At 38.0% G+C, this 13,890-nt stretch overlaps 1 protein-coding gene, 1 long non-coding RNA gene and 1 pseudogene across 4 annotated transcripts in view; 1 reads left to right on the forward strand and 2 right to left on the reverse strand.

Annotated features, from left to right (window-relative positions):
• Positions 1-210: 210 nt before the first annotated feature.
• Positions 211-5,233, reverse strand: C12H15orf61 (chromosome 12 C15orf61 homolog). Its single transcript, XM_061158000.1, has 2 exons — positions 4,838-5,233; positions 211-431 (listed from the first exon to the last, which is right to left on the reverse strand). The coding sequence occupies exons 1-2, from the start codon at positions 5,181-5,183 to the stop codon at positions 304-306; spliced, it is 474 nt and encodes a 157-aa protein (XP_061013983.1). The 5' UTR covers positions 5,184-5,233; the 3' UTR covers positions 211-303.
• Positions 5,234-5,370: 137 nt separating this feature from the next.
• The window catches only part of LOC133067438 (uncharacterized), a 59,719-nt gene continuing 51,199 nt past the window's right edge, over positions 5,371-13,890 (forward strand). Inside the window, exons 1-3 of one of the 3 annotated variants that reach the window (XR_009695251.1) lie at positions 5,371-5,420; positions 7,714-7,825; positions 13,435-13,547. This is a non-coding gene — a long non-coding RNA (uncharacterized LOC133067438). Of the gene's footprint in view, positions 5,421-5,940; positions 5,954-7,710; positions 7,826-13,434; positions 13,548-13,890 lie in introns of those variants that run through there. The other 2 variants (XR_009695250.1, XR_009695252.1) reach the window with 2 other exon arrangements.
• On the reverse strand, positions 7,052-7,476 carry LOC133065875 (small integral membrane protein 30-like; annotated as a pseudogene).

Genomic DNA, 13,890 nt, shown 5'->3' on the forward strand with positions numbered 1-13,890 from the left:
GTTGATATATAACTACAGAATCTATAAATTACAATCATTTTTTATCTCTAGTTCAACCTAGTTATAGGAAAAAATTGGTATAATGTTATGTGTTTGTGGTTCCCATTGGCTAAACAGAGTACGCAATATATTACAATGTATGAAAAGTTTTGCTTCTTGAGGGCAATGATTCATCTTAAAGAACCAGACACTGCAGGAAGAAAAAAGTGTTTGCAAAGTTTTATTTTAAAGGATCAAAAATAAATATTGCACATACACATGAGAAAAAAATCTATTGATATTTATGTCCTTCAATGCACACTGTCAGTACATGGCACCTTCATCTTCTTTATTTAGAAAATAAACTGTTATTGGTCCATAACTGGTGTGCACAGTCTCTGTGACTCTAGCAAATAACCAGGAGCCAAGTCCATATAATAAAGTTGGAATACCTAGAAAACAAATGAATATGTTATTTGTGAAATAAACATTTATTAATCATGTACTCATATTTGTCATGGTATAAATCACATAGCACTCTTTAGCAACATCAAGAAATTATAAAGTTATAAAAATATGAGTAAACATTGACTCTACCTAAGAGGTCAATTTCATCTGTGATTGTGAAACACAGTAACAATTGTGAGAGCCCAGAGATTTTTAAAACTATAGATAAGGCTGGTGAAAACTACTTCAAGTACTTTACAAACATTAATTCATTATCTCTGAGTAATTATGAAGTAATTCTATAGTCTTTTCACAAATAAGCAAACGGAGAATATTAATTTATTTAGTTGTAGAGGCTCTTCATTATAGGCCTTGAGCTTAAAATTACTAGGTCATATTTATTGTGCTGTAAGTTGGACAGTAATACTGATGGCTAAAATAATTTTTGTACAATTTAAAAGAAACTAGGTCAAAAAGCTGTCTTCAAAATCAAAGGCAAAACCTAATTCTAAGGAAGATTTTGGTATAATAACAAGCATGAGAAAGAAATAATCCCATTCATAGTTTTACAACTGCTTTGAAAATCTTGTTTCAACCTACTTGAAATAGGTTAATAGTAGACTCCAAGAATATATTTCTTCTTTGAAATATTTCCATTTGTGATAGGCTGCCATTTGTGATACATGCAACTAAACATACACTAGTCAGAGACTGCATTAAGCCCCCTCATGGGCACATGAGAGTAAGCTGGACCAAAAAAAAAAAACAACCAACTTTCACAATTCCTATTTTGTGTAAGACACTTATTTAAAATCAGTGACTATTAATAACATTAAAAACATATGTATAAAACCACAGGCACATAAAATCAATAAAAATATTGTATACTTTGCACAAATATTAATTTTACTGTTCCTGTGTATGAGCGGAACATACATAGGACAGAAATGGACAGAAAATGTCAATTTAAAAGAAGAGCTGTAATTTGGAAAATCACTTTCTTTTTAGTTACTAGGGAAATCAACACATGCTTAGGACTAATCACATTGCTAAATTTTTTTCTTATTTTTTCTGTAAGAGTCTCTTTGCTGTGTTACGCTCTTTTTTGATTGTGTAAGTTCAATGGACTACTTTGTGCTTATTCCCTGAAGCTGCGTTCCAGCCACTGTGATGCCAAAGATCAATCAGGGGAAGCATCACTGGTTGGCAATGAGATAAGGCAAAAAAAACCCATTCAGACTGGCACCTCTCTATTTTTAGGAGTATACTGGGTCACAGCTTTTTATAATCATAGGGCTTCCTGGAACTCCTGTGAAACCTTTTCACAGTATATTGCCTTCTTTGCCTGTGAATACCTCCCTGCAAATCTCTGAAAGCCTCAAAGGAATGTCACAAAAAAGGCACAAAAACTAGCATCATAAAGCTATTTATTAATCATTCAACCAAAAAGAAAAAAAAAAAGGGCAAGTGGGGATGTAGAATGGGGAAGTGGACAAGAGAACAAGAGTAAGACGGGCAGAAGTGACTGAAGAGGGAGCAGTTGAAATAAAAAATAAACTTTAATATATGTTATCACAACTTCAAAAGGTGAAAATCAATGGAGAGAAAAACAGGTTCTGGAAATAATTACTAATTTTCCAAATATATTAATAGTAAAATAAATAAAATATTACTTTTAAACCAATGATAAGGACATTCAGTTCAGAAATAGCTGGTGACACTTAAAATTGTTTTTACAGTATTTATCAGTTTCCTGTAAAATATTGATATTTTTTAAAAAAAATCACACAAATGGTCAATATTTTTTCAGCTAAAATGGAGGACTGACCAAGGATTACTAATAACTACATTAGCTCTTACTAAGAAACAACTAGGAATTGTTAATGCTGTTTGATAGGGGGTTGAGATGTGACATGGAGTCAGAAATTCTCTATTTTTTTTTAATCCTGCAGTCTACTTGCTTAATGCAGTCAGGCTAAGACACTAAATGTGAAGATTAGCCACATACATAATTAACACAGTTAAAAAATCCCAAAATTTTCTTTATAGCTTTATATTTCTTTATATTCTTATATGCTATAAAATCTATAAGGTTTGATGAAAAATTAAATTTTTTCTAGACTGTCTGAAACATATCATAACATCAAAATGAATGTGAAACTCAATTCTTTGCATAAAAATTCATTTTGAGTCAGCTGAACAGTAGGTAAACCAATGTCAAATTAAGCACTTAAAAAAAATTAGAACTTTGTAGCAAGTCTCCAATTACCCATTCATTCCAATGGTAAGTTGATTTTCTTAAATCTCAATCTACTTCCCAGCAGGATACCCAGACTGATAAACCATCAGTAAAATGTCGCTTCCATTGAAAGGAAGGCAGGCGAGAAAGGGAACAAATGGGTAAAAGAGAAATCTTTATTATTTACAAAATTGAAAAATGAATTACTTTGATAATTACTAATTTGAAAGGGAAGAGAAGGAATAAAATCCTAAGTATTTTTTAAAAGAATATATACTTCATGGTCCAGAGGCGCAATAGCACAACACAGAATAAGAAAGAATCCTATTATCTAATTCCCTCCTCTGAGACAATAATACAAAAGAAACATTACCAAATTGGTGAATAAAAAGTCCAGGGAAAAGAAAAAACACCTCCTTTTATCAGTATAAGCCAATTTGTATTAAAGCAAATACCTGAGCAGAAAGTTTTCCTTTCAGTTTAATTTAAAACTCTTATTCTCTTTTAAACAGAATTTTTAGAATTTTAAAGAGGTCATAAAGACCATTAAATCACTATTCAGCTTTCTCTTGCACACACATTAAAAAAAACTACAGCTGTTGTTTCTTTTTTAAGATTTTACTACTTTCACTACTTTTCTATGTGAGAATGTTCTGGGCCTCCTATTTTCTTTGGATTTCTTTCTACCTAAAAAGATTAGGCCCTAATCAGTAAGGTGCTCTTAAATGGTGGAAACTTTTTTTAAAAAAGGCATTGGGTACATAGTTTACCAACAACTCTTCAGTTATGCTCTTCCTAACCTATTAAAGTGTATTAACTGTACATTTGGGAAGAATGACTTTTTTCTGTTTCTAAAGATGCTATTCAATAAAACAAATGTATTCTTCCTGAATCTAGTCATCACTCTAGTCTCTCCAAATAATTCTAGATTGAATTTTCTAAATCACTACACTCTTCAACTTCTTTACATCAACCTCAAAATTAGTGGGCATGCTCTATATAGTTCATCAGCCAAATAATAAGGCATACTTTTAAAAGATTACACATCGCTAAATAATCTTCTCCTTAATGGGATGAACTCAGGACAGAACTAGTGGAGCAATGGCTCCAGAACCCCATGATTTACATATGTGAGTAATTATAAGCAAAAAATACACCTGATGTATTTAAATTTAAGAAACTGTCAAGACTACATAGTAAAAGTGTGGCTGCGTAGGGGTTGAGCTTTAATTCTGGTTCAAAAAACTGGTTGGGTAATGTGAGTTAGCTTGCACATCTAGATTCTGAATTACTGAAATATGGATTAATTTGATTATCAGTTATTAGTAGGTTCAAACATCCTAAGGCCTATTTTTCATTTACCTATAAAACATGAAAGATGCACCCATGTCAATGTTCACGCCTCTTCTGTCATTAAAAGATAATAAACATTCAGCAAGAGTAAATACTCTGACTTAGAATATTCCCATGAAAACACACCAGTATTAAAGAGGCAATCTTTTAAATTATCTTTTAAGCCTAGTATCTGAAGAAGCCAGTGAAAACCTTCAGTGGTTTTAGTAAAACTAACTTGCTGGGACTTCATATAAAGAGAACAAAGAAACTTAAAAAAGTAGTTCGCACCCACAAAGTGATGTTCATGAGAATGAAGCCTGCCATATAATCAGGCATTCTATAAAAACTTCAGAGCCATTTCCAGCGGCCTACACCCTCCTTCTTACTGCCCAATGGAAGGCTCCTTCTAGTTAACGAGGGGCTGGAAATAAGAATAAAATGCCCTCTCACCGGGAGCGGATGCAGAGAGGTCCCACTGTACAGGCCTGTCAATAAGCCCCACTTTCCGGGGGACCATTCAGGAGCAATAGCTTAGCTCTGACAAGCACCTGCTGGGCGGGGAATACAGAAGCCTAGGACCAGGGTCGGTCCTGCACGGCTGCAGAGCGGGTGGGACGCGGAGGCAGAGGCTGGGACACGCCCCAGCACTGGGCGAAGCGTGGCGAGCGCGTGCGCCCGGGCGAGCCTGCGCGGGGCCGGGGCAGGGCATCCTCGCGCCAGCGCGGTCCGATCTCGGGACCGGGTCGCAGCCTCGGAGGCAGAACGTTTGTCAGCGTGCTTTGCAAACAGAGGAGCCGTCGGCGGCGGGACGTGCTTCACCGGCCCGGGGCCACTCACCGAGGTTGACGACCTTGAGCGCCGTGAAGAACCGGTCCTGCCCGGCCAAGTCCTGCCAGGGAGCCTTGGAGCAGTGGTACTTGATGAAGGGGAAGCAGCCGGTGCGCAGGACGTGGTAGTTGGCGCCCTGCACGGGCCAGTTGAAGTGCGAGAGGCCGAACTGGTCGTTCCGGACTGCACTGTAGGGCACGCAGAAGGAGGTCCAGTGAGGCAGGCGCCGCTGCAGCAGGTGCCGCGTCAGCACCTCCGAGGCTCGGGGCTTCGGGCGGGAGGCGGCGCCCGCGGCCCAGGGCCGCCACAGCAGCAGACGGAGCACAGCCTCGTGGGCCCTCCGTAGGGCCTCCATGACCGGCCTCGCCCGCGCCCCCCGCCCCTCGGTCGCCTTACGGGCGCGCGCCCCTGGGGCGGGGCCAAAGGGCGCGCGCGCGCCCGCTCCCCGAGGCTAGTAGCGGGACGCCCAATGGGCGCCGCGCGAGTGCGCGAGCGCCCCCGGGGTGCGGCGGCGCGTGCGCACTAAGGTCCCGCGGCTTCCTGCGGAGCGAGTGGAGCGGCGAGGAGGGCCGGGCGGCGTGCACTAGCTGAGGTAGTTAAATCGTCACCAAAGACCTCATAAAGTCAATAATCCTAGGGAGGGAGTGGGGGGTGGGATTCGTGAGTTTTATTCGTTCAGGTATGAGGAAAATTAAGCTTTAAAACAATTAAATAATTTTACCCAGTGGAGTGGCAGAACTCAAGCCCGCATCTCTTCCAAGTCGTGGACTGAAGAAATCCTTCGTTGGTGGTGTTGAGGAAACACTTGAAGAAGTTGTCCTCAGGGAAGTGAGTTAAAAGCCAAGTCCCGAGATTTGCATTGACTAGTAAAGTCGGGCAGCACTTTTCAATTTAGGTTCCCTCTTTCGTGTTTTTAAGAATAAGTCCCAGATATTTCAACAGAAAAAAAAAAATTGTTTTTTAGAAAGCCTTATATATCTCTCCATGCAGTGTGCACCACCATCTCCCTCAGAGCCTGGAAAACGGCCAGACCGGGAGTCTTTTAATTTTAAGCCCTAATAATCCTGTCACCCATTATCAAACCTCTTTAGGAATACTTTTTCTCAAGTTTTGCAGCTTCTTGGGGTAAGAACTTGTATACATCTGTTTTCTAGAGAGGCATTTCCTTTTACATGTCATAAATTCATGTTTGGAAAAAAACCATACATAAATGTGTCTGGAAAGTGCTGGATGTAAATGAGATCATTATGTGTAAGCGCCATATAACCACTGCTGTTAATATTGTTGCTGAAAACTCAAGGGGAATGGAGGATAGTGTGGCGACTCTATATTCTCCAGTTTTTATTGATTCCTTCAACAAACCGTAATTGAACACCCACAACCATGTGCCAAATCTTGTAGGATAAGTAATTTCAGGGGCCTTGTAGTCACGCAGATAATTTAAACCATACCTTTATAGGATTCCCTGTTAGATAAAAGTTTTTAAAAGATTTTATGGGGAGGCACGATATAGTTAGATTTGCACAGAAATGGTTGGAAGGAGGCTAAGACAAGAATCTGGGAGGAGATTCAATACTATGATTACAAATTAAACGTTTTTAACTTTTTTAATAATGGGTTTATATTTAACATTTTAAAATTCAGTACCATTATTTTTAACACTTTTACATAATGGGTTTATATTTAATATAGTAATTCTCACCATGGAGATGTTGCTCAGTTAATATAGAGATATTTTTGTCTTTGTTAAACATTAAATCTCTTGTCCATTTCAATGTTAAATACATTAAATACGTTCTCTAAACTTTTTCCCCCAGAAAAGATAAGTTTTAATCTTTAACCAACTGTATTTAATATCTAGGTACAATATTAACTTGGGAGGTAACAAAAATCCAGTAAAAATAATGGAGAAAAGACTCCTTAGTGATACAGGAGGTACTGATTATAACTGAGCAGTAACAATTTCCTAGGATTTTGAGCAAGAGTTTCCTTCTTCCTACTGAGAATTCTGAAACTATGAAATATTACTTATGCAAATTTCAGCTATCTCACTTGTTTGACCTTCTAACTAGCAAGTGCAAACTATAGATGATGTTTTTCAGTGCATTATTTGTTGTGAAGAAAACATTTTGTTTTCCATTTAACACAATATTATCAATTTGTTCAATATACCAATTGTTCAAATATATCAATTTTTCCATCATATTGGTTTGTGCAGTCAATAACCAAGAATATGAAACTACCCAGTTTACTCTTTCTTGCGAACTTGCCGACACCAAAGCTCAGTTCTGAACCTCAATAGGACAAAGATTTTCAGGGCAAGGCTTGATTCAGGAGGGCTCTTTAAAGTCACATCTGTCCATTTCTTCTTCGTGCATATACACACCCTCCAAACAAGCATGGATCCCGGTAATGCTGAGAACCACACCTGACAAGAGAGCCGTTGTATCTCTAGTTTCTACTGCTTCAACAATAGGCAGCACCAAAGGCAATAAAAAGATGATTAGGAAAGGGTGTGTTGAAACTGATATCAGACGTTGAGATCTTGAGGTGACTGGTTCTTGAAGGCCGAAGCTTACAAAGAAAGTAGTATTTGTTTAATTCTAACTTCCAGGAACTCCGGATGCTGAGGCTAAGCGGCTCTGCATGGCAGTGCCTTCAAGGCAGTAACCATTACAGGAATTCAAATTAAATTTTAAAAAGATGGAGTTCTTTTTGAAACAAAATCTGTCATAGAACCCCAACCTATAAAGTAGATGAAAACTTGTGTTTTATTACTAAACATTTATTAAGTGCAAAATTTTAATATTAAAGGTAAATTTTTAAAATGAGACTAGTTTGTTGTTGTCTTGGGTTTTTACTTTGTTTTGTTTTGCTTTTAGCAGAAAAGCAATTTATTGGAAGGCAGTTGGATAGCTAAAATAATAAATAGGAAGTCTGCAGAACCAAGCTTAGAAATGGGAAACAATCAAGGGAGACTGGCTGGCAGAGACACAGGTAAGACCCAACAGGAGTTAGTACGGTTGGGATGCCATGGCTGGCCCACTGCCAGTAGACTCTTGACCCTGCTGTTTTATGCTCAAAATTTTTCAAAGTTGGGGGCTATGGACAACAGTTGCAATTATAGTAGCCTGAGTATAGTTTCTTTTTTTCTTCCTTTGTTAAAAATAACAGTTTATTTCTTACTCCTTTGTTTTGGTAGTTTACTATCAATAAAATCCTGATCTCTTGGGAGAAATAGACATAAGTAAGAGACATAGACATAAGTGCTTAGTTTCTTTTAAGTGATTCACCTTGAAATCTTGGGCATGTGCTTCATCTAAAGATGACAAGTGGAGATGAATTTTGAGATCTATACTGAAATGACTTAACCTCAAATTAATGCATGGAGAGTTTGTAACATATTAAAAAAAATTGACATCTCCCTTTTGACAATATAAAAATTATTTAAAAAATAAAATTTGAATCAAACATTTGGGGAACCTTTGAATTCAGTGTGAGAAATTCTACATTCTGTAGTATATAAGGTAAAAACCACTGATAAAGAGACAGTACTTATACACAATGGAATATTACTCAGCCATTAAAAAGAATACATTTGAATCAGTTCTAATGAGATGGATAAAACTGGAGCCCATTATACAGAGTGAAGTAAGCCAGAAAGATAAACACCAATACAGTATACTAATGCATATATATGGAATTTAGAAAAATGGTAACAATAACCCTATATGCAAGACAGAAAAAGAGACACAGATGTATAGAACAGACTTTGGGACTCTATGGGAGAAGGCGAGGGTGGGATGATCTGAGAGAACAGCATCGAAACATGTATATTATCAAGTGTGAAACAGATCGCCAGTCCAAGTTGGATGCATGAGACAAGTGCTCGGGGCTGGTGCACTGGGAAGACCCAGAGGGATGGGATGGGGAGGAGGTGGGAGGGGGGTTCAGGATGGGGAACACATGTAAATCCATGGCTGATTCACGTCAATGTATGGCAGAAACCACTACAATATTGTAAAGTAATTAGCCTCCAACTAATAAAAATAAATGGAAAAATAAAAAGAACTGGAAATTTACATAGGTCGCACAGCGTTGTCTCATGGAGGCTTGTAAAACAGCTAGGGAACTGAAGGATTTCTGTTGGAAGATGCTCTCCTGGAAAAACCTCATCAGTGGTAAAGGTTTCTCTAATCCAAGGCTCTTTGATTATCTCTCTTTTCTGTTCTAAGATAGGAAGTTCGTCCAAAGATTTCTGATAGATGGTGTACCACACCTAGGTTTTCAAGAGTGTTTTAATGAAATATTACCCCAACCTAAAGATAACAGAGCTGAAGAACATGACATCTAGATATCTTTTCTAACTTTATATAGTACTTCTTCCATAATTGAAATAAGATAATCTCTGAGTAAACTATAATTCAGATCAGATGCTTGATTTTCTTTTCTGTTCTAATTCTTCATAGCAATGAATTTTCAGTTCCAATTCTTCAAGTGCCCCCAAAGGGACTTAGAAGTTGTTATTCAAAAGCCTAAATCAGTGTTTAAAAACATTGCTTAGTGTATAGTAATTAAATGCATTAAATGCACAAATACTTAGTTTTCCACAAAGTATAGAGAGATGACCTATCCCTAGACAGAACCCCTTAAAAATATCTATAAATAGTGCTGCCTTGTACAGATTTTAGCATGTGCATGGGTGGTGTATCATGCCGCTCCTAGAAAGAAGCAATTTTGTATTGGTTTTGTTTTAAAGGCACTTATGACATAACAAATGTTCAGAACATGTTAAGAATAAGTTCTACAAAGTTGATAGTTTGAAATATATTAAAATTAAGAATTTCTGTTCATTAAAAGGCATTATTGAGAGAGTAAAAAGGTAAGCAAAAGAGTGAGAGAAGTATTTGCATTACATATATCTGACAAAGCATTTGGTATCTAGAACAAATCATTTTAAAAAGACACTCTGATAGAAAGCTGGCCAAAGTATTTAATGGACCCTTCCCAAAGGGGAACATCTAGATGTTCAGTAATGTGAAAAAGTGCTTAGTTTCTCTAATCATATGAGAAATGGGAACTATTAATAAAATATATACTACCTTAAATATTACACACCCATTGGAGTGGGCTAAGGTAGAAAAGATAGAAAGTACTAAGGATATGCAGCAGTTAGAACTTTTATACATGGTTGGCAACCAGTTTGGAAATTTTTTTTGGCAGTTTATTAATTAAAGCTAAATAAATACATACCTTATGACCCAGCCATACCACTCCTAGGTAGTGTGCTCAGGCTACCATCACAAAATACCATAGACCAGATTTAGCCAAGAACAAATTTATTTCTCACAGTTCTGGGGACTGGGAAGTCCAGGATCAGGTGCCAGCCAGTTGGGTTCCCTGTGAGAGTTCTCCTCGGCATATGTTTCCCTCTTGCTGTAAATACTCCCATGGTAGGCAGAGCTAACTCTGTGTCAAACTCTTTTCCAGTTAGGGTACCAGGCCTATTATAGGGTCACACCTTTATGACCTCACCTAACCTTTATCCCCTCCTCACACATGGCGACTTATCTCCAAATACCATCACATTGGGTATTAGGGCTTCAACGTTTTCAACATAAACAGTTGAAAAACTGTTTATGGGGTCACAAACAGTACATGGCAATTCCCAACAGAAATTGTGTGCATATGTTCTTCAAAAGACATATACTAGAATATTCATAGCAGCACTATTTATATTTGTAGTACTCAACCAGGAAAGTACTCAAATTCCTATCAGTAGTAGAGCAGATAACAAATTATGGCACATTCATACGATAGACTACTACACAGCAACAAGAATGATCTATAGTCACACACAGCATGCATAAACATAGGGAATAGTGCAAGAAGTCAGGTGTCAAAGTATTTACTGTTTGATTTCATTTACATGAAGTATAAAAACTGGCCTAAATTCATCTGTTCTGTTAGAAGACAGAGTAGTGATCACTACTGGTGGGCAGAGACAGTTACTAGAAGGAGTATGAGGTGACTTCTGGGGGACTGGAATTATTCTGTCTTTTAAAAAATATTCTTTGATTTTTATAGTTCTTTTTTTTAAGACAGTTTTTTAAGAGTGGTTTTAGACTCACTACGAAATTAAGAGGAAGGTACAGATCTTTCTCATAAATTCCCTGTGCCTCACATGCGTAGCCTACCACATTATTAGCATCCCCCACCAGAGTAAATGGGCTTCCCTGTTAGCTCAGTTGGTAAAGAATCTGCCTGCAATGTAGGATACCTGGGTTTGATCCCTGGGTTGGGAAGATCCCCTAGAGAAGGAAATGGCAACCCACTCCAGTATTCTTGCCTGGAGAATCCCATGGACAGAGGAGCCTGGTGGGCTACAGCCCACGGGATTGCAAGAGTTGGACACGACTTGGTGACTAAACTACCACCAGTAGCAGCAGAGTAATACATTTGTTATAGTTCATGAACCTATGGGTTATTCTCTTTCTTGATCTGATTCTTGTTAATTGGGTATATTCAGTTTGTGAACTACTAAACACATATGATGTGTGCCCTTTTCTGCATGTATGTTATACTTCAATAAAAAGCTTGAAAACAATGAGTTCTGTAATACATAATATTACCTATTAACATGTCCGATTAGTATTTATTAACAAATATGTACACAAACCATACATAGTGGACATGAGCCAAGCATGATCTCATACATATGTAGAATCTTTATCCTTGTATTGTTTTTACCACCATACTGTGAGATCCTGATCACTATATTTCTGTGTGTGTGTCTGTGCTCATAATGTGATTTAAAAGAAAGTAGGGTAGGCATGTAGATTTCAATTCACTGCTATTCTCAGAAGGAGAATTAAAAGCAAGATACTAAGTGCATATGTTAACGTGTTGGTAAAAGATAAAGGAATTATTTTAAAGGGATAGAAATATTTCCAATTAGAATTTCATTTACAGTTTCCAGCTGGAAGCTTTAGGACTTTTGATTTAAGAAAAGGAGGACCATGGAATTGCTGCTGCCCCAGTTCATATTCCAGCATGTGGTGGAATTTAAAAACATACTGCAAAGAGCCACTGTCCTGAGTCTCCTCGGAACCAAATTTGCCTAACAGTTCAGTGCCCTCTATGTCAAGCTCAGCACCAGAGGAAGTGGATGAGTTATCTCTACAACAGGAAGGATGCTCATTCATTCTTCCCATTTCTATCAGTGGCAAGCGGTGCTTGCTGCTCCATTCCTATATGGTTGTGTCTTCCCTGGGAAGGACAATATACGTTGGTTTTATGCAAAATCATTCTCTTGGAGGTACTGAGTTATGGCAGGAGTCATTAGGAAAGGAAAGAACTGCTATATTCTTATCTAGATCTTTTTGAGTCCTTCTGTGGAATTGATTGATGTTCTGAAAGCCTCCAAGGAGTCGGCTGGCAGCTGGAGCTGCTGTTAAAAAGAGTGACAAGAAGAATTACTCTGGTCAGACATTTTATTGTGAACAAAGTGGGTACAGGGATCTCTTCCAAAAGTATCTATGTCTAAGCTACTTTCAAGTTCTCCCTGCCTCCCCCACCCCACTGGAATGTAAACTTTATAAGGCCAGAGGGTTTTGTGTGTTTTCTTAACCTTTGTGACCCCAGAACCTAGTAACTTGGCGTATGGTAGGCACTCTTTCTTTGTTGAATAAGTCGGGGGAGGGGGGGGGTGGAAAGTGGGTAAAGTGAATACAGTTAGTATGTTTGAAGGATGTTGGAGAAAGGAAATCATAGTATTCAGTGTCAGTGGTTTTAATTTTAATTTTGGTAGTTGGAGAAATTAAGCTGCAGACTAGGAAACAAACTTATCTAAGATCATACACGAGAAACATGAATCAAAATTCTGGTCTCTCAGCTTTCAGTAAGCTTCTCATTAGGAAACATTTCTATGCTATTCTCCTGTCCTATGGATGCTAGAATCCAGTAGCAAGGAGACATATTTGTGACTTTTTGAAACCAAGTATGATTTGTGCTGGTAGATAACACAGTCCACTTCATGGGCATGTTTTCAATGTTACAATCTTTATAACATGTAGTCGGTGTTTGGGGAAGCATTTGAAAACATGACCAAGTAAATTCACTTTGTCGTAAAACCCATATTAGTCTCAGCTTCGTAATGTGAGCCTCGTCCTACTAACAGATTTATTCACGAATAGCATAGAGCATTTTTGTAGTAGAAATCAGATTTTCATATCAAATTCCTAAGATATTTTGGCTTTATTGCTGATCTTCAACCGACAGTGACTCTTAGCACTTTAGCTGTGAGTCTTTATGCCCCCTCTCCAGACTCACTGTCAAGTAGTTAATGATCTATAAACAAATACTGAGATGCCCTGAGGGGGCTCTCTATTTAAAGGGGCCTTGAATCATTTTATCATAGAAATACAGTAGTCTACCCACTGATTTATGATTTGTCAGTTTAGGTTTTGGAAGTGGCATTCCACTGGTATTTTCAGATGGGACAGGGTTTTAATTTACTGTTGTTGTTTAGTCACTAAGTCGTGTCTGACTCTTTAGTGACCCCATGGAATGTAGCCCTTCAGGCTCCTCTCTCTCTGATTTTCCAGGCAAGAATACTGTGGTGGGTCGCCATTTCCCTCTCCAGGGAATCTGCCCAACCCAGGTATTGATCCCAGGTCTCCGGCATTAGCCAGAGGATTCTTTACCACTGAGCCACATGGTAAGTCCTTTAATTTACTATGTGCATGTGCTTAGTTGCTCTGTCATGTGCAACTCTTTGCAGCCCCATGGATTGTAGCCACCAGGCTCCCCTGTTCATGAATTTTCCAGGCAAGAATACTGGAGTTCCACAGCATTAAATTTTATCAGTTTTTCCCTTCAGGAAGACTTCAAAAAATGTGAATATACATTTTCAGTTTCCATTATATGAAATACCTTTTGATTTGTGTATGTATATTTGTGCATATTTCATTTTTTTAAGCTAAAAGTGGCTGCAGAGGGCCGTAATGTCAGTGTAATAATACTTAGCCAGTTACTGAGTATTTATTTCATGCTAAGTAGTT

The sequence above is a fragment of the Dama dama genome, chromosome 12, assembly GCF_033118175.1.
Source record: "Dama dama isolate Ldn47 chromosome 12, ASM3311817v1, whole genome shotgun sequence".
Taxonomy (NCBI): domain Eukaryota; kingdom Metazoa; phylum Chordata; class Mammalia; order Artiodactyla; family Cervidae; genus Dama; species Dama dama.